The 27,738-nt window shown below is 45.2% G+C and overlaps 1 protein-coding gene and 1 long non-coding RNA gene across 2 annotated transcripts; one reads left to right on the top strand and one right to left on the bottom strand.

The window, feature by feature from the left end:
• Positions 1-129: 129 nt before the first annotated feature.
• Positions 130-27,738, top strand: LOC109922678 (keratin, type II cytoskeletal 8-like). Its single transcript, XM_048598541.1, has 8 exons — positions 130-725; positions 7,846-8,115; positions 12,429-12,524; positions 13,770-13,934; positions 16,212-16,337; positions 17,188-17,408; positions 23,153-23,244; positions 27,039-27,738. Exons 1-8 carry the CDS (start codon positions 522-524, stop codon positions 27,041-27,043), a joined length of 1,179 nt encoding a protein of 392 aa, XP_048454498.1. The 5' UTR covers positions 130-521; the 3' UTR covers positions 27,044-27,738.
• On the bottom strand, positions 15,955-23,313 carry LOC125483441. The gene is made up of 3 exons (XR_007262378.1): positions 23,117-23,313; positions 21,425-21,805; positions 15,955-16,220 (listed from the first exon to the last, which is right to left on the bottom strand). It is a non-coding gene; the product is annotated as an uncharacterized LOC125483441 (long non-coding RNA).

Here is a 27,738-nt window from a genome sequence, read left to right as displayed (position 1 = left end):
CTCATTATTATTCAGGAATGTGTCCAGGTGAAGGCCCCGCCCCTATGATTCTGTCCAATGGGGAGCGGCGGGGACGGGCCCAATGCAAATATACCTTTAAAGGGGCGGCGTGCGGCGGCAACAGGGCACTCGGACTGGGATCCAGCACCGGGATCGGGGTCCAGCACCGGGATCGGGATCAGCACTCGGACCGAGATCCAGCACCGGTAACGGGGTCTAGCACTGGGATCAGGGTCCAGCACCGGGATCAGGATCCAGCACCGAGATCGGGATCAGCACCGATATCGGGATCAGCACTCCGATCAGGATCCAGCATCGGGATCAGCACTCGGACCGGGATCCAGCACCGGGATCGGGATCAACACCCACATCGACACCAGGATCGGGATCAGCGCTCGGACCGGGATCCAGCACCGGGATCGGGATCAACACCCACATCGACACCAGGATCGGGATCAGCGCTCGGACCGGGATCCAGCAGCGGGATCAGGATCAGTGCCCGCATCGACACCGGGATCAGGATGAGCCGCGGAGGAACCAGCACCATTGGCATGTCCCGGGCGCTCAGCCTCAGGAACGTGCCCCGGACTTTCTCGGTTTCCTCCTCGAATTTACTGAGTGAGAGCCCCCGGGCGGAGATCGACCCGAAACTGCGGGCGGCCCGGACCCAGGAGAAGGAGGAGATCAAGGGGCTGAACAACAAGTTCTCGGATGTCATCAGCCGGGTGAGAGGACAACAAATGCCCACCACCACACTCCTTCCCTACATCCACGTCCAAACTCTCAAATCGTCAGCCCACATCCCTAAATATCCAAACTCTATAAAATACCCCCAGATATCCAACACCCCTCCAAAGACCTGATAGAAGTTTATAAAATAATGAGGGCGAGGGATAGAGTTAACGGTAGATGTCTTTACCCTAGGATGGGTAATTCCAAGACTAGGGGGCACATTTTTAAGGTGAGAAGGTATGTGGAATGAACTCCCTGATGAAACGGTGGATGTGGGTGCAGATACAATGTTTAAAAGACATTTAGGTAAGTGCATGAATAAGAAAGGTTTGGAGGAATATGGGCTGGGAACAGGCAGGTGGGACTACTTTAGTTTGCGATTATGTTCAGCACCGACTGGTTGGACCGAAGAGTCTGTTTCCATGCTGTATGACTCTATGCTTCCACAAATACCCAGCCTCCTTCCAAATATCCAGCCCCTCCAAAATAACCCCAAAAACCCAACCCAATCCACATCCCTAAATATGCAAACTGTATAAAATGTCCCCAGATACTCAACCCAGCCCAAAATCTATAAGCCTCTAACTACAGACCGGTTAGCTTAATGTCTATTATTGGAAAATGTCTATTATAGAAATGTAACAGCAGAGCATTTAGAAATATGTAAAATGGTAAAGCAGAGTCAGCACAGCTTCATGAAGGGGAAGTAATTCCTGACAGATTTACTACAATTCTTTGAGGCGGTAACAAGTTGGATATACAAAGGGTGGGCTGAGGATGTGATAGATTTAGATTTCCAAAAGGTATTCCATAAGGTACCACATATTAGGCTACTTAATAAAAGCCCATGGTGTTGGAGGTAGTATATTTGATCCAACCAGAGGGTGCTGTGGTATCGCTCATTTGCATTCTGTGAGTGGACTTCGCAGTCAGCACGGGTATGAGAGGCATCATGGAAGAACCTGGTGTTAAGGAAAAGTCAGGCCCAGACATTACATTGCTGTAATGTTTCCATTCCTCTTTCGTCTTCTAACATGGCTAAAAGATAAGCTAACTAATACAAGACAGAGAGTTGGTACAATGGGGGCAATTTCAGGATGGCAACCCATAATTAGGTGCATGCCAATGGGATCAATGTTGGGATCACAATTATTTATGTTAATGACTTAGATGAGCGAAGTGAATGTACTATAGCCAAGTTTGCAGATGACACAAAAGTAGGTGAAGGGTACTGAGGGGTTAAATGAGCGGGCAAAAGCTCAGCAGATGGAATATAATGTGAGAAAATGAGACATTATGCTCTTTGGCAGAAAGAATAAAGGAGCTAAATACTATTTGAATGGAGAAAAACCTCAGAAAGCTACAGCACACAGGGATTTGGGAGTCCTCATGCATGATGCCCAAAAAACTAGCGTCCAAGTTCAGCAGGAGTATGGAAGACAAATAGAATGATGGTCTTTATTTCAAAGGGAATGAAGTATAAAAGGAGGGAGGTTTTGCTAAAACTATACAAGGCATTAGTCACGCCATAACTGGAATACTGTGAACAGCTTTGGAGTCCCCTTATCTAAGGAAAGAGAGACTGACATTGGAGCCAGTCCAGAGAAGGTTTACTAGACTGAAACAAGGTATGGAGAGATTGTTTTATAAGGAGACTTTGAATAGATTTAGTGTATATGCATTGGAATAAAGAAGAATGACAGGTGACTTGTTGAAACATATAACATTCTTATGGGACTTGACAGGGTAGATGTGGAGATTCTAGGACCTCAGAATGAATAGTCTCATATTTAAGACTGAGATGAGGAAGAATTTCTTCTGTAAGAGGGGAGTGACTCTGTGGGTCCTTAACCACAGCCAGTTAGAGAGTCTGGGCTGTTAAGTATATTCAAGGCTGAGCTGGACAGATTTTTAATCAGTAAGGGAATCAAAGGTTATGGGGAAAAGGCAGGAAAATGGAGTTAATTATCAGACCAGCCATGATCTCATTGTATGGCTGAGCACATTCAAAGGCCCAGATGGCCTACTTCTGCTCTTGCATCTCATGGTCTCATGCAATTAAATACCCCAAAAATATGCAACCTACCCTAAAATACTCTCCAAATACCAACCCCTTCCCAAATAAGTCCTGAAATATCCAATCCCTTCAAAATAACACCCCAAAACCAATCCCAACCCACCCCAATAGCCAATCCCCAATAAAATACCTCCCAAATACCCAAACACAACCCATACCCTCAGTACCCACTCCCTCCGATAACACCCCAGAACCAGCCCCCAAACACCCATCCCCTTCCTGTAACACTCCCCAAACACTCATCCCCCTCCTGCAACACTCCCCAGCTTCCTTGAAAATACCAACCCCACCACCAAATACCCTCATAATACCTACACCCTTAATTCCCAGCCCTCCTGAAAGACACACCCAAGTACCCCACCCACACTAATGATCAAAACAGAAGTTGCTGGAAAAGCTCAGCAGGTCTGGCAACATCTGTGAGGAAAAAAATCAGAGCTAACGTTTTGGGTCCAGTGACTCATCCTCAGAACTGATGGTAGCTGGGAAAACGTTGGCTTATGTGCAGTAAATAGGGAGGGGGAATCGGATAGGGAATAAATGATAGGATAAAGGATAGAGCCCAAAGAGAGCAAAGAGCAGTTGGACAGACAAAGGAGCGGATAGCGATCTGGCTGGGAAGGTGAATAGCTTTTAATGGATATTGTTAGTGACTAACAATAGGTAGTGTGTAATGACAGACTGTGTGATAACAAGGCCAGGTGTGTGGGGTAGGGGGCTAGGACATGGGAGAGTTTGTGCCCTAAAATTATTGACCTCGATATTGAATCCGGAGGGCTGCAGGGTCCCCAAGCGGAAAATGAGATGTTGTTCTTCCAGCTTGCGCTGAGCTTCACTGGAACACTGCAGCAAGCCAGAGACAGAGATGTTGGCCAGGGAACAGGGTGGTGCATTACAGTGGCAGGCAACAGGTAGTTCAGGGTCTTTTTTGCTAGCAGAACGTAGATGTTCTGCAAAGTGGTCTCCCAGTCTGTGCTTCGTTTCCCCAATGTAGAGGATACCACATTGTGAGCAGCAAATTCTGGGAAGTGCAGGTGAAGTGTTGCTTCACCTGGAAGGCATATTTGGGTCCTTGGATAATGAGGAGGGAGGAGGTAAATGGGAAGGTGTCACACCTTCGTCGGTTATGAGGAAGGTGCCGTAGGGCTGTGGGGTGGTTTTGGGGGTGAATGAAGAGTGGACCAGGGCGCCCCAGAGAGAACGGTCCCTAGAGAAGGCGGACAAGAGAGGGGAGAGGAATATGTATCTGGTGGTGGCATCTTGCTGGAGGTGGCAGAAATGGCATCTGATTACCTTCTGGATGTGGATGCTGGTGGGACGGTAGGTGAGGATAAGGGGAAGCTTATCGCTGTTGCGGGAGGGGAAGAGAAGGCGTGTGGGTGGAAGTGCAGGAGATGGGTCGGACCTGGTTGAGGGCCCTGTCGACAATGGTGCTGGGGATATCCTTAGTTGAGGAAGAAGGTGGACATTTCGGAGGCTCCTTTGTCAAAGTTGGTCTCGTCTGAGCAAATGTGATGGAGGAACTGAGAGAATGGGATGGAGTCTTTACAGGAAGCAGGGTGTGAGCATGTATAGTCCAGGTAGCTGTGGGAATCAGTGGGTTCAACGTGGATGTTAGTGGCCAGTCCATCCCCAGAAATAGAAACAGAGATGTAGAGGAAGGGAAGGGAGGAGTCAGAGATAGACCAGGGTGGAAATTGGAAGCAAAATCTTTGAACTTTTCCAATTCCGGATGAGAGAGGGAAGCAGCACCGATGATATCATCGATGTATCGGAGAAGGGGTTGTGGGTGGGGGCCGGAATGGGACTGGAACAAGGAATGTTCCACATACCCCACGAAGAGACAGGCATATCTAGGGCCCATGTGGGTGCCCAAGGCCGGCCCTCTGACCTGAAGAAAATGAGAGGAATTAAAGAGAAGTTGTTGAGGGTGAGGACAAGCTTGGCCAAGCGGAGGAGGGTGGTGGTGGATGGGATGGCTCAGGTCTTTGCTCCAGGAAGAAGCAGAGACCCCTATAACCTCCTGGTGGGGGATGGACATGTAAAGAGATTGCACGTCGATGGTAAAGAGGAGGCAGCTAGAGCCTGCAAACTGGAAGTTTTGAAACCGATATAAAACATCAGAGGAATCGCAGATGTATGTGGGCAGGGACTGGACCAGGGGAGAGAAGACTGAGTCAAGGTAGGAAGAGATGAGTTCTGTGAGGCAGGAGCCGGCTGAAACAATGGGTCTGCCTGGACAGTCCTGTTTGTGGATTTTTGGGAGGAGTTAGAAGTGAGCTGTGCGGGCCTGGAGGAATCTCAGCTTGGAGGCCCCAAAGAACCCCTCAGATACTCACGGTCCCTCAGAAATATAGCCTGGAAAACCCCACAAAATATTCAAATCCCTCCAAAATAGCCCCAAATACTCAAACTCCTCCAAAATACATCTTCAAACTCCTAAACCCTTCTGAAGGACACCCCCAAATATCCAACTCACCAAAAATCTAAGCCCCATGGAATTTAGAGATAACTAGGTGTAGAGTTGGATGAACACAGCAGGCCAAGCAGCATCAGAGGAGCAGGAAAGCTGACGTTTCGGGCCCAGACCCTTCTTCAGAAAAAAAAAATGAAAAAAAAAATTTCCCCATGGAAATTAGTTCATTTCATGCTTTTCTGGGCTCCGGTCATTCTGTCTGTCTGGTCAACGTTTCAGAGAATCTCCCAATTCCCCTGAAGCCAGCCCTGGACTGATCCCAGTGAGAATTCCCCAGACAGCGGTTCTCACAATGGGGCTTCCTCTGGGAGTCTGAGACCAACACAGACCAGGCATACCATCTTCCTCTGCTCTGCTCAGTAGAATGGGTGCCCAGAATCCTGGCCAGAGATTGGATTGAAGCAGAATCTTGAAGGAAGAGACAGAAAGAGAGGGCATGGGGCTGTTTTTGGAGGGAATTCCAGATTGCACGTCTAGGAAAACCGAAGATACAGCTCCCAATGGAGGAGTGTTGGATTTCAGGGTGCTACCAGAGCCCAGACTGAGAGTTCTGAGAACTTGGATGGTTCTGGGGCTGGAGGGTGTAACAAAGATAGGGATGGCTCAGTTTAAAAATGAGGTTTTGCGGGGAGAAATATCAAGTGTCCGTCCATCAGGGAGTGGGTTAATTTATTTATTCTGAGTCATGGGAGTTTGGTTCCATTACCTTCACCTCAAACAGAATTCAGTCCATTGGTACAAATAGGAGACAGTAAGGACTGCAGATGCTGGGAGCCAGAGTCAATAAATGAGGAGCTGGACAAACACAGCAGGTCAGAGGAGCAGGAAAGTCAACATTTTGGCCCAACTCCCTCAGTCCTGACGAAGAATTTCAGCCTGAAACATTGACTTTCCTGCTCCTCTGATGCTGCCTGACCTGCCGTGTTTGTCCAATCTGTACAAATTGCTAGGCACAGGAGCAGCTCCAATCCTGAACCATCACTGACATCTACTGGCTCCAAAGGTATAGCACTTTCCAAATCACACTCTGAAGTGTTCTAACAGCTGTAATGTATGTCTGTTTTAAGGCTTCCAAATTTCACACAAGATCCCAAAAATATAAATGTGATAACAATTGAATACTCTGTTTTTGCCATGATGGTCAGGGACCAGTGAAAATTTACCAGCTCTTTCACAGATTAAAGCTGTGGAAACATCAACATCTATCCCAGAAGGACAGATAGTTCAGCATCTCTTCAGAAATTAAATAGTTTGAACAGCAAAGACTCCCTCAGCACTGAACCTCTGACAGCACAGCACTCCCACAGTACTGACCCTCCGATAGTGTGTCACTGGCTCAGCACTGACCCTCTGACAATGCGGCAGTCCCTCAGTACTGACCCTCTGACAGTATGGCACTTCCTCGGTACTGACAATCTGACAGTGCGGCACTCCCTCATTACTGACCCTCCGACAGTGCGGCACTCCCTCAGCGCTAACCCTCCAACATTGTGGCACTTCCTCAGTACTGACCCTCCGACAGCACAGCACTCCCACAGTACTGACCCTCTGACAGTGCGGCACTCCCTCAGTACTGATTTTCTGACAGTATGGCACTCCCTCAGTACTGACCCTCTGACAGTATGGCACTTCCTCGGTACTGACCCTGTGACAGTGTGGCACTCCCTCAGTACTGACCCTGTGACAGTGCGGCACTCCCTTGGTACTGACCCCCCGGCACTCCCTCAGTACTGACCCTCCAACAGCGCAGCACTGCCTCAACAATGACCCTCTGACACTGCGACACTCCCTCAGCTCTGACCCTCCAACAGCGCAGCACTCCCTAAGCACTGAACCTCCGACAATGTGGTACTCCCTCAGTGCTGATCCTCTGACAGTGCAGCACTCCTCAGCACTGACCCTCTGACAGTGCAGTGCTCCCTCAACCCTGACCCTCCGACAGTGTGGCGCTCCCTCAACACTGACCCTCTGACAGTGTGGCACTCCCTCAGTACGGACCCTCTGACAGTGCGGCACTCCCTAACACTGACCCTCTGACAGTGCGGCACTCCCTCAGTACGGACCCTCTGACAGTGCGGCACTCCCTCAGCACTGACCCTCTGACAGTGTGGCCCTCCCACAGTACTGACCCTCTGACAGTGTGGCCCTCCCACAGCAGTGACCCTCTGACAATGCGGCTCTCCCTCAGCTCTGACCCTCCAACAGTGGAGCAGTCCCTCAGCACTGATCCTCTGACAGTGCAGCATCCCTCCACAGCGCCAAGTTCTCTCGAGTGCAGAGAATGATGCAACTGATGCAGTTACCAAAGAGGTGCCCAGTGTCATTGGTAAGTGTATTGCTCTGTGAATTTTAGCACAGGCCCGTGTTTGACTGATGAGCTGGCTGAGTCTACATTGATCATGTCCTTTGCAATGTCCAGGTCAAAGCCACATGCTCCTGTTTAATTCTTTTCCATTCTGATGGGCGTTGTATTTCAGGGCTATTTGAGAGTAAATAGTGAAGCACCTTTTGGGCTATTTTTGGGAGAAGTGAAGGGGTCATTTTTGCATCTTTTGCGTAGGTTCGTAAGCTAGAACAGGAGAAGCAGGTGCTGGAGACACAATGGGATCTGCTGCAGCACACAGACACGTACAAATCAAATGCTGACAAAATCATCAACATGTTCTGCAACAAACTGAAGCAGCAGCTTGGTGATCTGGAGAAGGAGAGAGACCGCCTGAAGCTGCAGATCTCACACACACAGCAATTGGTCGAAGATTTCAAAGGGAAATATGAAGATGAGATTAATTCCCGTACTACACTGGAGAATGAATTTGTTATCCTTAAGAAGGTCAGTAGATTGCTTAAGAATCTGACTATAGTTGACTGGGTGTGCTAATGTGCAACGCTTTAGAGAAGCTCCTTCTGCGAGTTTTCAGGGACATAGAGAGAAATTAGTTGTAGATTTCAGTGGCTTTGAACTCATGTTCTGCTGCAGATCTTGATCTTCAATCTGTGCTCCTGAGCTGGAGTGGAGAAGGGGTCGTAATCTCTACCAGTTCCTGATCTTTTCACTCTCTGCTGCTCTCAACAGTTGCAGCTTGGTAACACACAGTAGCTCAACCAATCAGAGGGCTGCTGCCAGGTTGTATTTCCTTAGCTTGAAAGATTCTCAGTGCCATTCAGTCTCAACTTCTCTCCACAAGAACAAGTGTAAATTCAATTCAGATTTGGTTTAAAAAGACAGCCACCAGGGTTTTAGATGATGCCTGCAATTATTTGTTACCGAGCAAAACTCTTTCAATTCCATAAGCAAACAGCAGATTGGAAATCCACAATTGTAACATCTCTATTCAAGAAAGGAGGGAGACAGAGTGCAGGAAACTATGGGCTAGCATCTGTCACCGGGAGATTGCAATAATCAGTTATTAAAGAGGCTTTAAAAGGACATTTAGAATATTCTGTAGACGGAGTATATGGAAAATATGAAGTCCACTGTGGCAGGACAAATAGAAGAATTGCCTATTGTTTAAGTGGAGAGAGACTTCAGAACCCAGTGCTACAGAGGGATTTGGGAGACCTGGTACTTGAATCACAAAAAGTTAGTCAACAGGTGCATAAGTGACCAGGAAGGACAATACAATGTTATCTTTATTACAAAAAAACTGGTAAGAAAAGATCAGGAAGTCTTGCTTCAACAATACAGGGCATTAGTGAGAGCACACCTAAACTGCTATGTGCAATTTTCTTTTCATTATTTAAGAGATTTACTCCACCTCTTCAAAACCCCAAAATACACACAGGCTCAATCACAATTAAGACACAAAAGGTGAACAGTTTAACTCATATTCTGTAGGTGGAAAAGACTATCAATGAGAAACAAAATTTTGAAGATTAAAAGAAGAGACTACAATGTAGAAAGTTCTTTTCCTCTTACAGTCCTTTTGATTTTTGCAATCATGAAACAGTTACGGTCCTGTGTTCGTTGTTCTTCAGATCAATGGTTGATCAGGTAAACTTGGATCTTTTTCGAAGAAAGAATTCACGCAGAAACTTTCTGAGGCTTTCTGTCTTTGACCCCAGACAAAGAGAGAGAGGGAGTTGTAATCTCTACAGCTCCAGATCTTTTCACTTTCTGCTGCCCTTGGCACTTACAGCTTGTTAAAACACTATAGCTCAACCAATCAGAGGGCTGTTGTGAGGCCGGATTTCCTTAACTCAAAAGATTCTCAGTGCCATTCAGTCTCAACTACTCTCTCTGTTTGCTTCCAAAAAGCAACATTGTATTTCACAGCTCCACAATGGGCAACCCTTCCAGTTGCAAAATGTTCCTGTTTCCAATTAAAGCACTCAAACTTCCAATTCAGTTTATAGTCCAAAAAATGAAATTCATGCATCCGTTACCAGACAAATTAATTGTGACACAAAGACACAAAATTGCATAAACTAAACTTGCACTTGCTAGAATTTAGATGGTTAATGCATGACTTGTTGGAAGTTTCTACATGGGATCAATTTGAGAACCTGAGCTGTTGGTGTCATTCTGCATCACAAGCCCAGCTGTCCAGCTAACTGAACTAAATTGACCTCTGCACTGCACTGGCTGATGTTACCATGAAGGTCCAACCTTCTCAACTTCACACCTGACCCGAGGCATGGGGACCCTCAGGTTTATCTTACCATCCATCATCTCTCTCCTGTGGCCCTCTGAAACAATGGCATCTTTAATTAAGAGCACCAGAAAGGATCAAAAGAAAAATAAGTTATTTCTGTTAGTTTGAGGAGTTCAGAACCAGGGGAGATCACTGAGATATCAAACTTGATCCTTCATATATGAAATCGCCAAATACATATACACAGAGATTCAGATCTCTGTTCTGAAAATGCAGTTTGTTATATTTAAATTTGCCATTAATAGGGAACTAGGTATGTAGAGCAAGATCAACTGTGATGTCACTGAATGGTAGAACAGACTCAAAGGTTGAAAGCCACTTCCTGTCTGCAAGTTCCTGGAAGGGTCAACAAAAATTTATTCTTGGTGGGAAAAGTTATGTCCATGTCTACGTTACGCCACCTGTAGAAATTTCAGTGTAAGACAGAGCTCTCTACTATTGCCTACGACTGAGATTGGTAAGGTTGAGGCCAGTCAAACTGGGCAGTGAACTTTGAGGGCGATGTACCTTACACAGGAGAAGACCAATCCAGAGTTAAGACTTGGAAAGATGATAACAACGTTAGCCAATAGCATTAGATTACAAACAAATTGTAGTAATGATTTTATTCTTTATTCAATCATGGGATGAGGGCATCGCTGACTGGACAGCATTTATTGCCCATCCCTAATTACCCAGAGGACAGTTAAGAGTCAACCACATTGCTGTGGTTTGGGAGTCACATGTAGGCCAGACCAGGTAAGGATGGCAGTTTCCTTCCCTAAAGAACATTAGTGAAGCAGATGGGTTTTTCCTGACAATCGACAATGGGTTCATGGTCATCATTAGATTCTTAATTCCAGATATTTATTGAATTCAAATTCCATCATCTGCCGTGACAGGATTCGAACCCAGGTCCCCATCTGATGAAGGGTCTGGGCCCGAAGCATCGGCCTGTCTGCTCCTGTGATGCTGCTTGGCCTGCTGTGTTCGTCCAGCCCTGCACCTTGTTGCCCCAGAGCATTATCTGGGTTTCTGGATTAACAGTCCAGGAATAATACCACCAGGCCATCGCCTATAGTTCAACACTGTAGGAGCAAGACAAATGCCGATTAATGTCAATTAAGAGAAATGTGAATGATGCATTTTGGAACAAAATATGATGTAAAAGATAAGAATTTAGACAAAATAACCACACTTTCAGTGGACTGGGGGCAGACATGTAAATCACAAAGACTGGTTCAAAAGTAAATCAGTCCAAGAATAAACAAATAGAATTTCACCTTTTGTTTTGAATAGCATAGATTAGCAAATCAAGGAGGTCATTTCTGGTGTAAAGATTTGGATATGTAATGATTCAACTGTTGTATATTGAGTTGGAAATCTATTGGAGGACAGATATAGAAGCAACTCACAGAGAAAGCAGTTAATTTTGGTCTAATTTTTAAAATTTCATTCTCTGGATGTAAGCTTCGCTGCTTGACCAGCATTTATTACCTGTTCCTAGTTGCACCTTGAGAAGGTAGTGGATCACTATAGTCCATGTGCTGTAGGTAGACCCACAATGCCCTTAAGAAGGGAATTCCAGGATTTCGACCCAGCAACAGCGAAGGAACGGTGATGTATTTCCAAGTCAGGACGGTGAATGGCTTATAAGGGAACTTGTAGATGGTGGTGTTCCCATGTATCTGCTGCCCTTGTGTTTCTGGATGGAAGTGGTTGTGGATTTGGAAGGTGCTTTCTAAGAATCTTTGGTGATTTTTTGCAGTGTATTTTGTATGTAGTCCACACTGCTGCTACTGAGTGTTGGTGGTTGAGGGAGTGGATGCTTATGGATGTGGTCCCAACCAAGCGGGCTGTGAGTGTTGTTGGATCTGCACCCATCCAGGCAAGTGGGGAGTATTCCATCACTCTCCTGACTCATGTAGGTGGAGAGGTTTGTAGAATCAGATGAGTTGCTATCTGAAGAATTCATAGCTTCTGATCAGTTCTTGTCATATTTATACCTAGTCCAGGCCAGCTTCTAGTCAATACTAATCCCCAGGGGATTAATCGTGGCAGCATTAGCAATGGAAATTCCATCGACTGTCCTGAGGAGATGGTCAGACTCCCCTTGATGTTACATAATGGGAAAGTGCACCATGAGGCATGAGGGAAACATCCGAGCTGGACTCAGCAGGATTTAACAGGTGGCAAAGTACTAGCCTTAGCCCTAGGAAAGAAACTGATGGTCACCAGAAAACCTGGAAGTGAGATTTCAAAAGGGATAGCTTTGAATTTTGTAGAGAATGAGGAATGATCTCTGGATTGATTCAGCTGATGTTAGTGGCGGGAGTATGGTACCTCCTGGCTGAAGGGTGGGATGGAGTGAGAATTAATGCACAATCTGAGGGCAGAAAGGAGCTTGTTGGCCCAGTTCAAACTTCCTGATGTGATGTAAAAGTTCAAAATGATTGATTGCTTCACCTAAAGCCTGTCCAATTTTTTTGTCATATCAAAAACATTTTTCCAGGAAGTGGATGATGCCTATTTTCAAAAGGTCAAGCTGGAATCAAAACTGGAATATCTCACCAATCTGATTGAGTTCCTGAAGCTACTCTATGCTGAGGTACATCCTTTATTATGTAATTGAAGGGGTTCATCTCCATTTGGCCCCAGAAATGGAGTAAAGGTAAAGTCACCATTGTCTTACCAGACCATAGGGCTGCTCTCTCCTTAGGGAGATGGTTAGTGGTGGTTTAACCTGAGCGTTACCATACCTCAGGTAATGGAAGTGTTTGAGAAGGAGAGTCTTTCCTGGTGACCTCAGCAGTGTTGGAATTGAACCCACTCTGCATTACAAACCAACTATCCAGCCAACTGAGCTAACCAACTCCTTTACAATGGGGAAGGGGCTATTAAACTGTTACACAGGTTTAAACCCATTAACAACACAACCAGCAGGGGGTGAGGTGCCCAACTGCCTGGTGTTTGCAAAACTTGCAACACTCTGGTGAACATTAGATGTAATTCTAGCATTGGACAGCACTTGCTGGATAATCCTGAATATGTGAAGAATTATGCTAATGACTAATTTATGATTATTAGTTGGGTCACAATGTGGCATATCTATGTACGTTGGAAGCGACACACATATTAATGCACAGGGCCGTGCTCTTGGCAAACAGAGAACATTTACAGTGCTTGTTTCAACTCCACAAAATAGCTCAACAGCCATTTGCTGCTTCATTTCTCAAGGTGATACCTGTTTAAATTTAAAGTTTGTCTGTCAACTTCAGTCCTTATTAATGGGTGCATTCTCCATGGCAAAGCCTCTACCAATCATTGTCGACTTGCCAACCAATCAGAATTTTGCTCTCTTGCAATATAAATGTTGGCTTTCCCTTTGAATTTAAAGATAATTTTCCGCAATATATTCAGACATGGCTTTACTTGGGTCTTCTAAGTCACAGGTAGAAATTACCACTGTGCCACAAAATCCCTCCCCTTGAATTTATATTCTTGTGAGATGTCCTGAAGTGTCTTTTTTCAACATTACACAGCAGATAACTATGTATCTAACCCCATCCTATCCCCATGCTGTGCCTGTCCTGGGAATGTTTGATGGGGACAGTGCTGAGGAAGTTTTATTTTAATTTAAAAGAGTAGAGGGAGCTTTATTCTGCATCTAACCCTGTGATGTCGCTGTCCTGGGAGTGTTAAATGGGGACAATGTAAAGGGATCTTTACTCAGTCTCTAATCCTGTGCTGTCCCTCTCCTGGGAGTGTGTTTGATTGGGACAGTATAAAGGATGGATGAGTAATGTGTGAATTATCTGCTGAGAGTAACTGGTTGTAAACTGTCTGATTACAGGAAATTTATGAGCTGCAATCACAAATCCAGAGCACTGCTGTCACACTCAAGGTCAACAACAAACGCCAACTAGACATGAAACAGATGATCGATGACATCAAACAGCAGCACGCTGAAGTCGCAGCCAGGAACAAGACTGAGGCTGAAGCCTGGTACCAGGACAAGGTCAATCCCATTCACTCACTAATATCTACTTTGGTTAGTGTCAGCTGACATTAGGAAAGCAGGAAGAAGAGTTGTTACATTTACATCACATATTTCAAAACCTCTGGACTCAATTTGGGCAGACAAGAAGCAAGTCACAATTATGTCACACAAATGCAAGGCAATGACCATCTCCAATAAGGGAAATTCTAACCATCGCTCTTTCACATTCAATGGTCTTACCATCATTGGATCCCCCACTGTCAACATCCTGGGGGTTACCATTGACCAGAAACTCAGCTGGACTCACCACATAAACACAGTGCCTACAAGAGTAGGTCAGACTCTAGGAATATTGGGTGAGTAACTCACCTCCTGCCTCCTCAAAGCCTGTCCACCATCTACAAGGCACAAGTCAGGAGTGTGATGGAATACTCCCCACTTGTCTGGATGTGTGCAGCCCTAACAACACTCAAGAAGTTTGACACCATCCAGGACAAAGCAGCCCGCTTGATTGGCACCACATCCACAAACCTCCACTCCCTCCACCACCGATCCTCAGTAGCAGTAGTGTGCTATCTACAAGACAAACTGCAGAAATTCACCAAAGATCCTCAAGACAGCACCTTCCAAACCCATGACCACTTCTATCTAGAAAGACAGGGCAGCAGATACATGGGAATACCAATCCCTGCAAGCTCCCCTCCAAGCCACTCACCATCCTGACTTCGAAAATAAATCGCCATTCCTTCACTGTCGCTGGGTCAAAATCCTAGAACTTTCTTTCTGCATTATGGGTGTCCCCTCATTTATTTTCATTCTTTCATGGAATGTGAGTGTCACTGTTGGCCACCCCCAACTGATCTAGGTAAGAAAGTAAGTTGTGAAGAGGACACAACGAGGCTACAAAATGATATAAGCAGTTTAAATAAATGGACAAGAACCTGACTATTGGAGTATAAAGTGGGAAAATGTGAAACTGTCTATTTTAGCAGCAGGAATGAAAAAGAAGTATATCACCTAAATAAAAAGAGATTGCAGAGCTCTGAGATGCAGAGGGAACTGGGTTTGTGTTGCAGGAATCACAAAATGCTAGTGTGCGGGTCCAGCAAGTAGTTAGGAGTGCTAATAGAATAGGAATATCTATTGTGAGGGGAATTGAGTACAAGAGTAGGGGTGTTATGGTTCAGTTATACAGAGCACTGGGAAGACGAGAGCTGGAGTATTGTGTTGGTCACCATATTGAACGAAAGGTGTAAATGCATTGAGGGGGCGGAGGGGGGCGTTGGGTGCTGCAGTTCAGAGAAGGTTTATCAGACTAATCCCTGGAATGAGGTAGTGGTCTTATGAGTCTTGTATCTGCTAGAGTTTAGAAGAGGTCACTTGACCGAAATGTGTAAGATTCTGAGGGAAGTTGATCAGGTAGATATAGAGAGGATGTTTTCTCTTGTGGTACAATGCAGAACTAGGAACCACTGTTTTAAAAATCAGGGGTCATCCATTTACAGCAGAGGTGGGGTGAACTTTTCTCTCAGAGGGTCAAGAGTCCTTGGGACTCTACTCCCGAAAGAGGATGGAAGTTGAGTCTTTCAATATTTTTAAGGCAGAGGTGGAGAAATTCTAGTTCAGCAAGGGGATCAAATCTTATCAAGAGGTAGTCAGGAATGTGGATTTGAGGTTACAATCAGATCAGCCGCGATCCTATTAAATAGCAGAGCAGGCTTGAAGGTCTGAATAGTTAACTTGATGAACTGAGTGACTGGCTAGACTATTTCAATGGGCAGTTAAGAGTCAACCACATCGCTGTGGGTCTGGAGTCGCATGTAGTCCAGACCAGGTAAGAATGGCAGTTTCCTTCCCAAAAGGACATTAGTGAACCAGAGGCACCCCATGAACAATTTTTTTTTAAAATCAGGAATGGACAATACCTGTTGGCCTAGTCAGTGTCTCCCCCATCCTGCAAGAGAACATAAAATTACGGACCTCACCAAACACAGTATAGTCAGTGAAATGTGATCTTACAGACTCTGAGAACACACCATTTCTGAAGAAGGGTCCAGACTCGAAACGTCAGCCTTCCTGCTCCTCTGATGCTGCTTGGCCTGCTGTGTTCATTCAGCTCTACATCTTGTTATCGCTCATTCTTCTCATTGTGTTCATTCTCAGTTTTTCTAATAATACGCCCAACGCACTGTCGTCTTTCACAGAGTCTGTCACTAACCCTTTTCTCAGTGAGAGACTCTGGTCGTATCAGGCAGGCCAAGACAATGTTCTGATGGTAATTCTGTTTGTGCACAGCTATCAGATCTGGAGAATGACAAAGCAAGACAGAACAATGACCTCAGAAATGCAAAGAACGAGTTTGCTGATTGCTCACGTTATCTGCAGAAGCTGAAGTCTGAAATAGATGCGCTTCAGAATCAGGTATGAATTAAAGTGGGTGATGGGGACAGTGTAGATGGAGCTTTCCTTTCAGATTGAAAAAGTAGAGGAAGCTTAATTTTCAGTTTAAAAGTGTGGTGGGGACTTTACTCTGTAGCTAACCTTGGACTTCTCCTATTCTCACAATATTTTAGATGTGGATGTGTTCAGATGAAAACCTACTCTAAATGTTCCCATGTATTAGAGTTGTTTCAGTTTAAATCTGGAAGCTTGAATCTTGAACTCATTTGACTTATGATTTGTCTTGAGTCAGGATTTGTGAAACTATCTCCAATCGATCAGCAATCATTCTGGGATATTGCCAGGCACTGGGGATTAGCTCCTCTGATCCGAGAGAATCCTGGTGGTGTCATCCCATAATGTCTCCACCTCATTCCCTCTGCTATTGGCTCCATCAATCCTCCTGGTGCCTCAACTCAAAATGACTGATGGGACAGTGCACAAGCTCTTCATCATGTGATTGGAGGATTCTCACCCGTTGGCCAAACATCCAAACTTTGAGACAATTCTCAATATTTTGAAGAATAAGAAAAAAAATTCAAAGGAGTGATGGGCGTGGGGTGTGTGCAGGAGATTTATCTGACATTTTAATGATGTGGAAAAGCATTGCCAGGCATGGAGTGGAAGTGTGAGTTGGGAGGATACATGGGGGTGGAATTAATCAGATGGCTTTTCCAAAGAAACCAGCAGAGTGGAGAGAATGGCCTCTTGCTGTGCTGCAAGATCCTTTGGTTTTTAATTTCCTCACTGCAGGAGATTAATCACTGCTGCCTGGAAACTCCAGGCCTGCGCTGGGTATTAGCATCCCGACTGATATGTTACCTTTCCACAGCGTGCCTCCCTGGAGTCTAACACCAGGGACGAAGAGGAGCGTGGACAGATTGCCATCAATGAAGCCAAGAACCATATCAACCAGCTGCAGGAGGCTCTGCGGAAGGTAAAGACAGATATGGCCGAGCAAATGCGTGAGCACCAAGAATTACTCAACGCCAACATGGCACTGGACATGGAGATTGCCACCTACAGTAAACTCCTGGATGGAGAGGAGGAAAGGTGAGCACAGCACAAGTATCCCCACAATGAACTCCCATTTCCCTAACATGCTTCACCAGATCCAAGCCATTTCAGAGCACTTTACAGGTAATGACAAACTTCTAATGATCCTAGTAACAGTTGCAATGTAAGAAAAGCTGTATCTAACTGATGCACAGTGAGATTCCATAAACAACAATAAGGTAGCAACCAGGTAATCTTGGTTGGGGGATGATTATTGCACCAGATGCCAAGATCTTCCCCAAAATACTAGTCTTTGTGTAAGGCAAAGGGGAACTATTCTTCTGAAACAGATTCCGGAGAGTTCAAAAGCTGAATTTCCCACTCCTTTCATTTGGTCGCAAAATACCGGGGTACAGGAAGTGCACATTGTTACATTCATACTGGCCAACTCCAATTCCACAGTGAAATCTCTCTTGTTGGACCCCAATTTTCCTTTTTATTTTACAAACCACAAGTCCGTTACTGAACACATTCACAAGAGTCTGCCAGTCCTGAATGTCTCGGAGTGGGTACAGACATCCTGAAACGGGAAGGAAAACAGACAGAACTCATTGTCCACGTTGGCACAAATGACATAGGTAGGAAGAAGGAAGAGGTCCTGCGAGGGCAATTCAGGGAATTAGGTAGGGAACTAAAAACAGGACTACCAGGGTAGTAACCTCAGGATTACTACCTGTGCCACGGGTTAGTGAGGCTAAGAACAGAGAAAGAGTACAGTTGAGCATCTGGCTACAGAGCTGGTGTAGGAGAGAAGGCTTTAGATGTATGGATCATTGGGATGTCTTCTGGGGAAGGTGGGATCTGTACAAGAAGGATGGGTCGCACCTAAACTGGAGGGGCACCAATATCCTGGGCAGGAGGTTTGTTAGAGCTCTTTGGGAGGGTTTAAACTAGTGCGACAGGGAGGTGGGAATCAGAACAACAGGCCAGTAGGTGCAGGGACTTGGGACAAAGAAGAGACTGAAATATGCATAGCGCAGAGTAAGAGCAGGCACAGGGAAATCATGGGGCTCAGAGGGACTGGAGGTCTGGATTGCATTTACTTCAATGCAAGAAGTATAACAGGTAAGACAGCTAAAAGCATGGAATACTGCATGAAATTATGATGCTGTTGCCATTACGGAGACATGGTTAAAGGAGGGACAGGACTGGCAGCTTAATATTCCAGGATATCGCTATTTTAGACAGGACAGAAAGGGAAACAAAAAGGGGTGGGGGAGTTGCACTGCAGATTAGGGATCACATCACAGTTGTGTTGAGGGAGGACACATCGGAGGGATGTTGCGGTGAGGCATTATGGGTGAAGCTCAGGAATACAAAGGGTGAAATCACAATGTTGGGAGTTGTCTATAGACCTCCCAACAGCCGACGGGAGACAGAGGAGCAGATAATGTAGTCAGATACTAGAAAAGTTTGAAAAGAGCAGGGTAGTTATGATGGGTGACTTCAACTTTCCTCTTTTTTTACTGGGACTCCCTTAGAGCCAAGGTCTCAGTTGGAGAGCAATTTGTTGGCGTGTCCAGGAAAGCTTTTTGAGGCAGTGTGTTGACAATCCAACCAGAGAGGAGGCCATATTAATCTTGGTCCTAGGGAATGAGCCAGGACAGGTGATTGATGTTTCATGAGGAAAGCATTTTGGGCTTAATGACCATAACATCAATAAAATTTTTGAGTAGTCATGGATAAGAACAAGAGGGGCCCTCGGGTGAGGGTGTTTAATTGGGCAAGGGCCAATAACATCCAAATTAGACAGGAACTGGTGAATGTGGATTGGCAGCAGTTATTTAATGACAAATCTACGTCTGGCATGCGAGAGGTTTTTAAAGACCAGTTGACTAAATTGTCCCTGCAAAACTAAAGGATAGGAATGGCAGGATCCAGGAACCATGGATGACAAGCGAAATTGTAAACTTAGTCAAAAAGAAAAAGGAAGCATACAATAGGCCTAGGCAGCTATAAACTGACAAAGCCCTTGAGGAGTATAGAGAAATTAGGAAGGAACTTAACCGCAGAATTAGGAAGGCTAAAAGGGGCCGTGAAATGTCTTTAGCAAACAAGGTCAAGGAGAATCCCAAGGCCTTTTATGCATATATTAGAAGAAAGAGGGCAGCAAGGGAAAGAGTAGGCCTCATCAAAGACAAAGAAGGGAAGTTATGCATGGAACCACAAGAAGTGGGAGAGATCCTTAATGAGTACTTTGTATCGGTATTCACCAAGGAGAGGGACATGACTGATGTTGAGGTCAGGGATGAGTGTGTGAATACTCCAGAGAATGTCAATATATTAAAGGAGAAAGTTTGGGTATCCTCAATTGCATTAAGGTAGACAAGTCCCCAGGGCCAGATGTGATCTATCTCAGGTTACTGCGAGAGGCAGGGAAAGAAATAGCTGGGGCATTAGCAGATATCTTCACATCCTCCTTGACCACAGGTGAGGTTTCAGAGGAATGGAGATAGCCAATGTTGTTCCCTTGTTTAAGAAAGGAAGTAGGGATAATCCAGGAAATTATAGTCCAGTGAGTCTGACATCTGTGATGGCGAAGATCTTGGAGAAGATACTGAGGGACTGGGTATATGCACATTTGGAAGAAAATGGACTAGTTAGCGACAGGCAGCATGATTTCGTATGGGGAAGGTCACATCTCACCAACCTGATTGAATTTTTTGAAGAGGTGACAAAGATAATTGATGAGGGAATAGCTATGGATGTGGTTTACATGGACTTTAGTAAGGCATTTGATAAAGTCCCACATAGCAGTTTGATAGAAAAACTAAAATCACATGGGATTTCTGGTAGGCTGGCTAGACAGATACAGAACTGGCTCCATCATAGGAGACAGAGGGTAGCGTTGGAAGGATGTGTTTCAGAATGGAGACCGGTAACTAGTGGTGTCCACAGGGGTCAGTCTGAAGTCCTCTGTTGTTTGTAGTGTATATAAATGACCTGGAGGAAAATGTGGGTGGTCTGATTAGTAAGTTTGCAGATGACATGAAGATTGGTGGAGTTGCTGACGGTGCTAACGATTGTGAAAGGATACAACAGGACATAGATAGATTGGTGACTTGGGCACAGAAATGGCAGATGGAGTTTAATCCAGACAAATGCGAGGTGAAATATTTTGGAGGATCAAATTTAGGTGTGAATTATATTGTAAATGGCAGAACCCTTCAGAACATTAACATACAAACGGATTTGGGTGTGCAGGTCCACAGTTCCCTAAAAATAACAACGCAGGTGGCTAAAGTGATTAAGAAGGCATATGGCATGCTTGCCTTCATCGGCCAGGGTATGGAGTACAAGAGTGGCAAACCATGTTGCAGCTTTATAAAACCCTTGTTTGGCCCCATTTGGAGTATTGTGTGCAGTTTTGGTTGCCACATTACCAGAAGGATGTGGAAGTTTTAGAGAGAGTGCAGAGAAGGTTCACCAGGATATTGCCCGGTCTTGAGGGCATTAGCCACGAGGAAAGGTTAAAAAGACTAGGATTGTTTTCACTGGAAAGATGGCGGCTGAGAGGAGACCTGATAGAGGTCTACAAAATTATGAGAGGCATAGATAGGGTGGATCGTCAAAGGCTTTTTCCCAGGGTTGAAGCTTCAATTACAAGGGGGCACAGGTTCAAGGTGAGAGGGCAAAAGTTGAAGGGAGACGTGCCAGGAAAACTTGTCACGCAGAGAGTGGTAGGAGCCTGGAATGCACTGCCAGAGGAGATGGTGGAAGCAGGCACATTGGCGACATTTAAGAGGCATCTAGATGGCTCCATGAATAGGGAGGGAATCGAGGGATATGCATCAAATAAGGGCAGAAGGTTTGATTTATAGTTTAGTCGGGGCATGACGATCAGCACAGACTTGGAGGGCCGAAGGGCCTATTCCTGTGCCGTACTTCTCTTCTGTTCTTTTTTGTACTTTCAACATGCAAAATCAAACACTTATTAAACAAGAGAAACATGAACTATATTACATTAGTAAAAAATGTTGAAAAAAGTTGATATCATTTCTGAACACCCATACCTCAGTGAAGATTCACCACTGGTTCCACACTTGGGCTTCTCTCTCAGGCTGGCACAGTTGCAACCAGTTTCCCCTGAGCACATTTCTTTCAGTTGATGTCTTGGATCATGTAGACAGTGTCACTAAGCACAGGGATGTAATTTTCTTTAAACACAGTTCATTCAAGTTTTGTCAAGCTCTTCAGAAGAGCAGCTGCATCAGCGTTTTCTGGTCTCACTCTGGACCTTATGAAAAGGCCTTCTCAAAAAGGCAGAGGATGAGCTGGGGAACTTCTCTCTCAGCAGACTGCACCTGAACTGAGCTCCAAACAATATCCAAGACAAAGCCAAAAGCCCTAGCATGTGATTTCCAGTAAGCAATCCAAGAATTAGCTCAAGCCATCTGCATTTTAAGAAAAATCTTATTAAAAAAATTCCCAACGTCTTCTTAATGTCCACTTATTTTTAAAAATGCCTAGGTATCTCTTCTCAGCCTTATCAAATAACCCTTTTCTATAATCCATTGAATGCAAATCTTCAAAAAAAATTGATAATGACACTTCTACAAAAAACTCTGGTTTGACCGCTCCTGCAATGTTATGTCAAGTTCTAGTCAGCACATTTTAAGAAGTCTTTGAAAGGAGATTTACCAGAATGCTGCCGGGAATGATGGATATGAAAATACAAAATAGGAGTAGAAGTAGACCATTCGGCCCCTCCAGTCCTGCTTCACTATTCAATAAAGTTATTGGCTGGTCTGTTTGTGGTTTGAATTCCACAAGAACAAGAATCTATTTTCCTCTGCCTTAGTCCAAAGGTTGGGGTTGCCCTCTCAGAAAGAGAGGGAATTTGAATGAGGGTTTCAAATCTTAGAATGTCTACAGTGCAGAAAGAGGCTATTTGGTCCATCGGGTCTGCACCGACCCACCAAAGAGCCTCCCAGCCCTCTCCCGTGTCCCCATATTTGGCCAGTCCACCTAACCTTCACATCCATGGACACCACAGGGCAATTTAGCACAGCCAATCCAGGTAACCTGCACATCCATGGACACCACAGGGCAATTTAGCACAGCCAATCCAGGTAACCTGCACATCCATGGACTGTGCAAAGAAACTAGAGCACCTGGGCAGAAACCCACACATGCAAACTCCACGCAGACAGTCACCCAAGGCTGGAATCGAACCCAGGTCCCTGGCGCTGTGAGGCAGCAATGCTAAACCATTGAGCCACCGTGCTACCCTTCAACAAAATAGACTGGAGAAGCTGTTTCCATTTGTTGATGGTAGAAGGACGAGGGGACACAATGCAAATTTTGGGCAAGAGACGTGGGGGCAGGGAATGTGAGGGGAAGCTTCTGACACAGCAAGCAGTATGAGTGGACATCGCTGCCTGCATGGGGGTTGCAAAGGAAGACAGTCAGTGGTTTTGAAAGGAAACTGGCTGTCCATTTGAATGAATTAAATTTGTTGGGGCTGGAATGGTGAAATGAGAACCACTAGATTGTTCTACAGAGAGTCAGCATAGCCTCAAAAGGCTAATTTGTCTCCTTTGTGCCACAATGCTCTGACTCATGGCTCCCGGGTTATGTTAGTGTGCTATCAATTTCATATCGTCCAATCATTTTGATCAGTTCCCACAGTCAGACCGGATGAACAGCAGAGTCTGGTACAATATTGCAGTCCAGTAGCAGATTGGAAATTCACAAATGTCTACCTGTTGTGTCATTGTGTCTCATTGATTCCATTCCAGAGATGGAGTTCCATCCAGTGGCACCATAACCCGAGTGGTCAGCTCATCAGTCAACCCAAGAGGAACCTTGGTCAGGAAAAATTCAAAATTCAGTAAGAGGAGAATATTTTACTCAAGCTTTCAAATGCATGAAATTAAAGAAAGTGACCCCCAGGGGAACTTCAGAATTACACAACATTTCACAAAGGGTTGATGTAGAGAAAATGTTTCCACCCGCATAGAGGTGGGCTGAAGGGCCTGTATTCTATGATTCTTTGAGACCAGAGCTCCCAGTCCTTTCTCTAAAAGAAAGCAATCCAAAAGATTGGTATCAATACATTTAAAGGGGAAGCCAGATAAAGTCACCAGGGAGAAAGGAATACTGTAAAAGCATTGTATAACAGGGGGAGATGAGGAGAAGACGACAAGAGGCTCATGTGGTGCAGAAACACCAGCACAGAGCAGATGGGCCAAATGGCCTATTTCTGTGATATTTCTGTGTGTTTTTAATCTCACAATAAGAGAAGAGACTGGGATATCACCTTACCTTGATGAGAAAGTGCTGACCCTAAGCAGCCCAGAGCAGTGGGGGGAGAGCAGAGCAGAGCAGGCCATCAGTTATTCCGACTCTGAGCAGATTCCAGGGTCAGAGTTCCATTCCCCGTCTGGGATTGGGCTGGGGAGCTAAAAGGTCGGGGAGACATTCTTTATTAAAGGAATGAAAGGTGATCTTGGATGAGGTACAGAGACGATTTGAAAAGATGGATGCAGAGAGGATGTTTCCCCTCATGGAGGAGTCTGAACGTAGGGTTCACAGTTTAAATATAAGGGGTCTCCTATTTAAGATGGTGATGACCAGTGAGATTTTTTTCTCGAAGGGTCTTTCCTGTTGAAATTTCCACCCCCATGTGATGGAAGGTGTCATCAACAGTGCTATCAGGCAGCACCTGCTCAGGAATAACCTGCTCAGGGACACCCAGTTTGGGTTCTGCCAGGGCCACTCAGCTCCTGACCTCATTACAGCTTTGGTTCAAACATGGACAAAAGAGCTGAATTCCAGAGGTGAAGTGAGAGTGACAGCCCTTGATATCAAGGCTGCATTTGACCAGGTGTGGCATCAAGGAGCCCTAGAAAAACTGGAATCAATGGGTATCAGGGGGCAAGCACTCAGGTGGTTGGAGTCATACCTGGCACATAGGAAGATGGTCGTGGTTGTTGGAGGTCAGTCATCTCAGCTCCAGGACATCTCTGCAGGAGTTCCTCAGGGTAGTGTTCTAGGTCCAACCACCTTCAACTGCTTCATCAATGACCTTCCCTCCATCAGAATTCTTCGAAGAGGTGACCAAACACATGGATGAAGGTGGAGCAGTGGATGTGGTATACATGGATTTAAGTAAGGTGTTTGATAAGGTTCCCTATGGTAGGCTCATGCAGAAGGTAAGGAGGCATGGGATAGGGGGAAATGTGGAAGATTGGATTCAGAATTGGCTGATACTTAGAAGACAAAGTGTGGTAGTGGACGGAAAATATTCAACACGATGCTCAGTTACGAGTGGTGTACCACAGGGATCTGTTCTGGGTCCTCTTCTATTTGTGATTTTTGTAAATAATTTGGATGAAGGAGTGGAAGGGTGGATTAGCAAGTTCGTGGATGATACTAAGGTGGGTCGCGTTGTGGACAGTGCAGAGGGCTGTTCTAGGTTACAAAGGGACATTGACAGGATGCAGAGCTGGGCTGAGAAGTGACAGATGGAGTTTAACCCTGAAAAGTGTGACGTGATTCATTTTGGAAGGACAAACTTGAAAGGAGAATACAGGGTTAACAGAAAGATTCTTGGCAGTGTGGAGGAGCAGAGGGATCTTGGGGTTCATGTTCACAGTTCCCTGAAAGCTGCCACCCAGGTGGATAGAGTTGTTAAGAAGGCGTATGGTGTGTTAGCTTTCATTAATAGAGGGATTGAGTTCAAGAGCCATGAAGTTATGCTCCAGCTATACAAAAGCCTGGTTCGGCCACATCTGGAGTATTGTGTCCAGTTCTAGTCACCTCATTACACGAAAGATGCGGAAGCGTTAGAAAAGATGCAGAGGAGATTTACCAGGATGTTGCCTGGGATGGAGGGAAGGTCTTACGAGGAAAGGTTGAGAGAGCTAGGGCTTTTCTCTTTAGAACGATGAAGGATGAGAGGTGACTTGATAAAGGTATACAAAATGATCAGAGGTATAGATAGAGTGGACAACCAGAGACTTTTTCCTAGGGTGGAGGTAGCTATTATGAGGGGGCATAGTTTTAAAGTGAGTGGAGGTAGATACAGGGAAGATGTCATAGGTAGGTTCTTTACTCAGAGAGTGGTAGGGGCGTGGAATGCATTGCCGGAGAGGGTAGTGGAGTCGGCCTCATTAGGGGCATTTAAGCGGCTATTAGATAGGCATATGGATGATAGTAAAAGGTAGGAGTGGAGGTTAGATAGATCTTAGGTTTAGGGTAAAGGTTCAGCACAACATTGTGGGCCGAAGGGCCTGTACCGAGCTGTACTGTTCTATGTTCTATGTTCTGTAAAGTCAGAAGTGGGGATGTTTGCCAATGATTGCACAATATTCAGCACCATTTGCGACTCCTTGGATACTGAAGCAGTCCATGTTCAAATGTAACAAGATCTGGACAATATCCAGGCTTGGGCTGACAAGTGGCAAGTAACATTTGCGCCACACAAATGCTAGGCTATGACCATCACCAATAAGAAACAACCTACCACTCCTTGACATTCAATGGTGTTACCATCACTGACACCCCCATTATCAACATCCTGGGGGTTATCATTAACCAGAAATTCAACTCGAATCACCACATAAACGCAGTGGCTACAAGAGTAGGTCAGAAGCTAGGAATGCTGTAGAGACTAACTCACCTCCTAACTCCCCAAAGCCTGTCCACCTTATACAAGGCACAAGAGTGCGATGGAATACTCCCCATTTGCCAGGATGAGCCTATGTAGCCCTAACAACACTCAAGAAGCTTGATACCATCCAAGACAAAGTGGCCCGCTTGATTGGCACCACATCCACAAGCATCCACTCCCTCCACCACCGATGCTCAGTAGCAGCAGTGTGTACCATCTACAAGATGCACTGCAGAAATTCACCAAAGATCCTCAAACAGCACCTTCCAAACACGCCACCACTTCCATCGAGAAGGTCAAGTGCAGCAGATACATGGGAACACTACCCCCGCAAGTTCCCCTCCAAGTCACTCACCATCCCGACTTGGAAATATATCCCTGTTCCTTCAGTGTCGCTGGGTCAAAATCCTGGAATTCCCTTCCTCATTGCATTGTGGGTTAACCCACAATTGGGCCATACTGGGCCAATACTGGCCACTAAACCAGTGTTTTTTGCTTATCCCCAATTACCCAGAGGGCAGGTAAGAGTCAACCACATTGTTGTGTGTCCAGAGTCACATGTAGGCCAGAACAGGTAAGGACAGCAGTTTTCTTCCCGAAAGGAATTTAGTGAATGAGATGGGTTTTTATAACAATCGACACCAGTTTCAGAGTCCGTCTGTGTATTTAAGCAATATAAGCAATTCAAGAAGGCAGCTTATCACCACATTTTCAAGGGCAACTACAGATGAGCAATAAATGCTGGCCCAGCCAGCGATGCCCACATCCCACAATAAAATCTGAGTCTAGTCACCCTCTTCCTGTAAGTATTCTCAATGGGAAATGTGTTTGGACAGAGTTCGTACAATTCCCATTGTGTTACCACTCAATCAACTCAGGTTAGCATTTCTCTCAGACACGAGATGGACTGAACAGTGAGCCGTAATGGATCTTGTACCTGGTGACATAACTGTACTCTGTGTAGAATCAAGCTCCTCTCAATCAGCAAAATACTCTTGTTTCTTTTTCAGTGTAACAGACTTAAGATCATTCAGTTTGGAAGGGATAGTAGCGAGAATCAATTCCTCTCTGAAGATCCTATCACTGATGCTTAACACATGAAGGCCCACCCTCCAGATCATCAGCAACAGAGAAACAGCAAGACAACAAATTGAATCTCTCTCTCATTTGAAACTGAGTTTTAATTATCTTCACAGTAAAGATCATATGTCGAATAAATTCTGTTTAATGTAACGTAATGCTAATTACTCACTATTATAACTTTTCTTGCCTCTTTATTAAGTCCAACTTTGCTTAGTTCTCTGAACTCTGCCCACTATCCGTCCCAATCCCCAAATACCCCAATACACACATTTACCCCTCTGCCCTCTGTCCCACACTCTCCCCCTGCTCTCCATCCCATACTCTCCCTCTGTCCTCTGTATCACGAACTCTCTCCCCCGAGCTCCTCAAACTGTGGGATTTATTCCCTCCCCTCGCTCCTATCTCTACAAAAGCTGAGTTCAATGTTCATTTTTGAAAAGTGCATGATGTAGTCACTGCTACTTTATGGCAATTGTTTTCATGCTTTCTGGTGCCCTGTACTCAGTGCCTTGACACTTTGCTTGTGGATGTTTTTTAAAGAGATTCATGGTGACATTTGCTTGTGGTGACAAGGGGAAAATATTTATCATTGCTGGGCAATATCATGGAATAAAGAATTCAAACAAA

This window comes from Rhincodon typus, chromosome 7 (genome assembly GCF_021869965.1).
Source record: "Rhincodon typus isolate 14 chromosome 7, sRhiTyp1.1, whole genome shotgun sequence".
NCBI lineage: Eukaryota > Metazoa > Chordata > Chondrichthyes > Orectolobiformes > Rhincodontidae > Rhincodon > Rhincodon typus.
The sequence above is the reverse complement of the archived record's forward strand: the minus strand, read 5'-3'. Positions and strand labels throughout refer to the sequence as shown.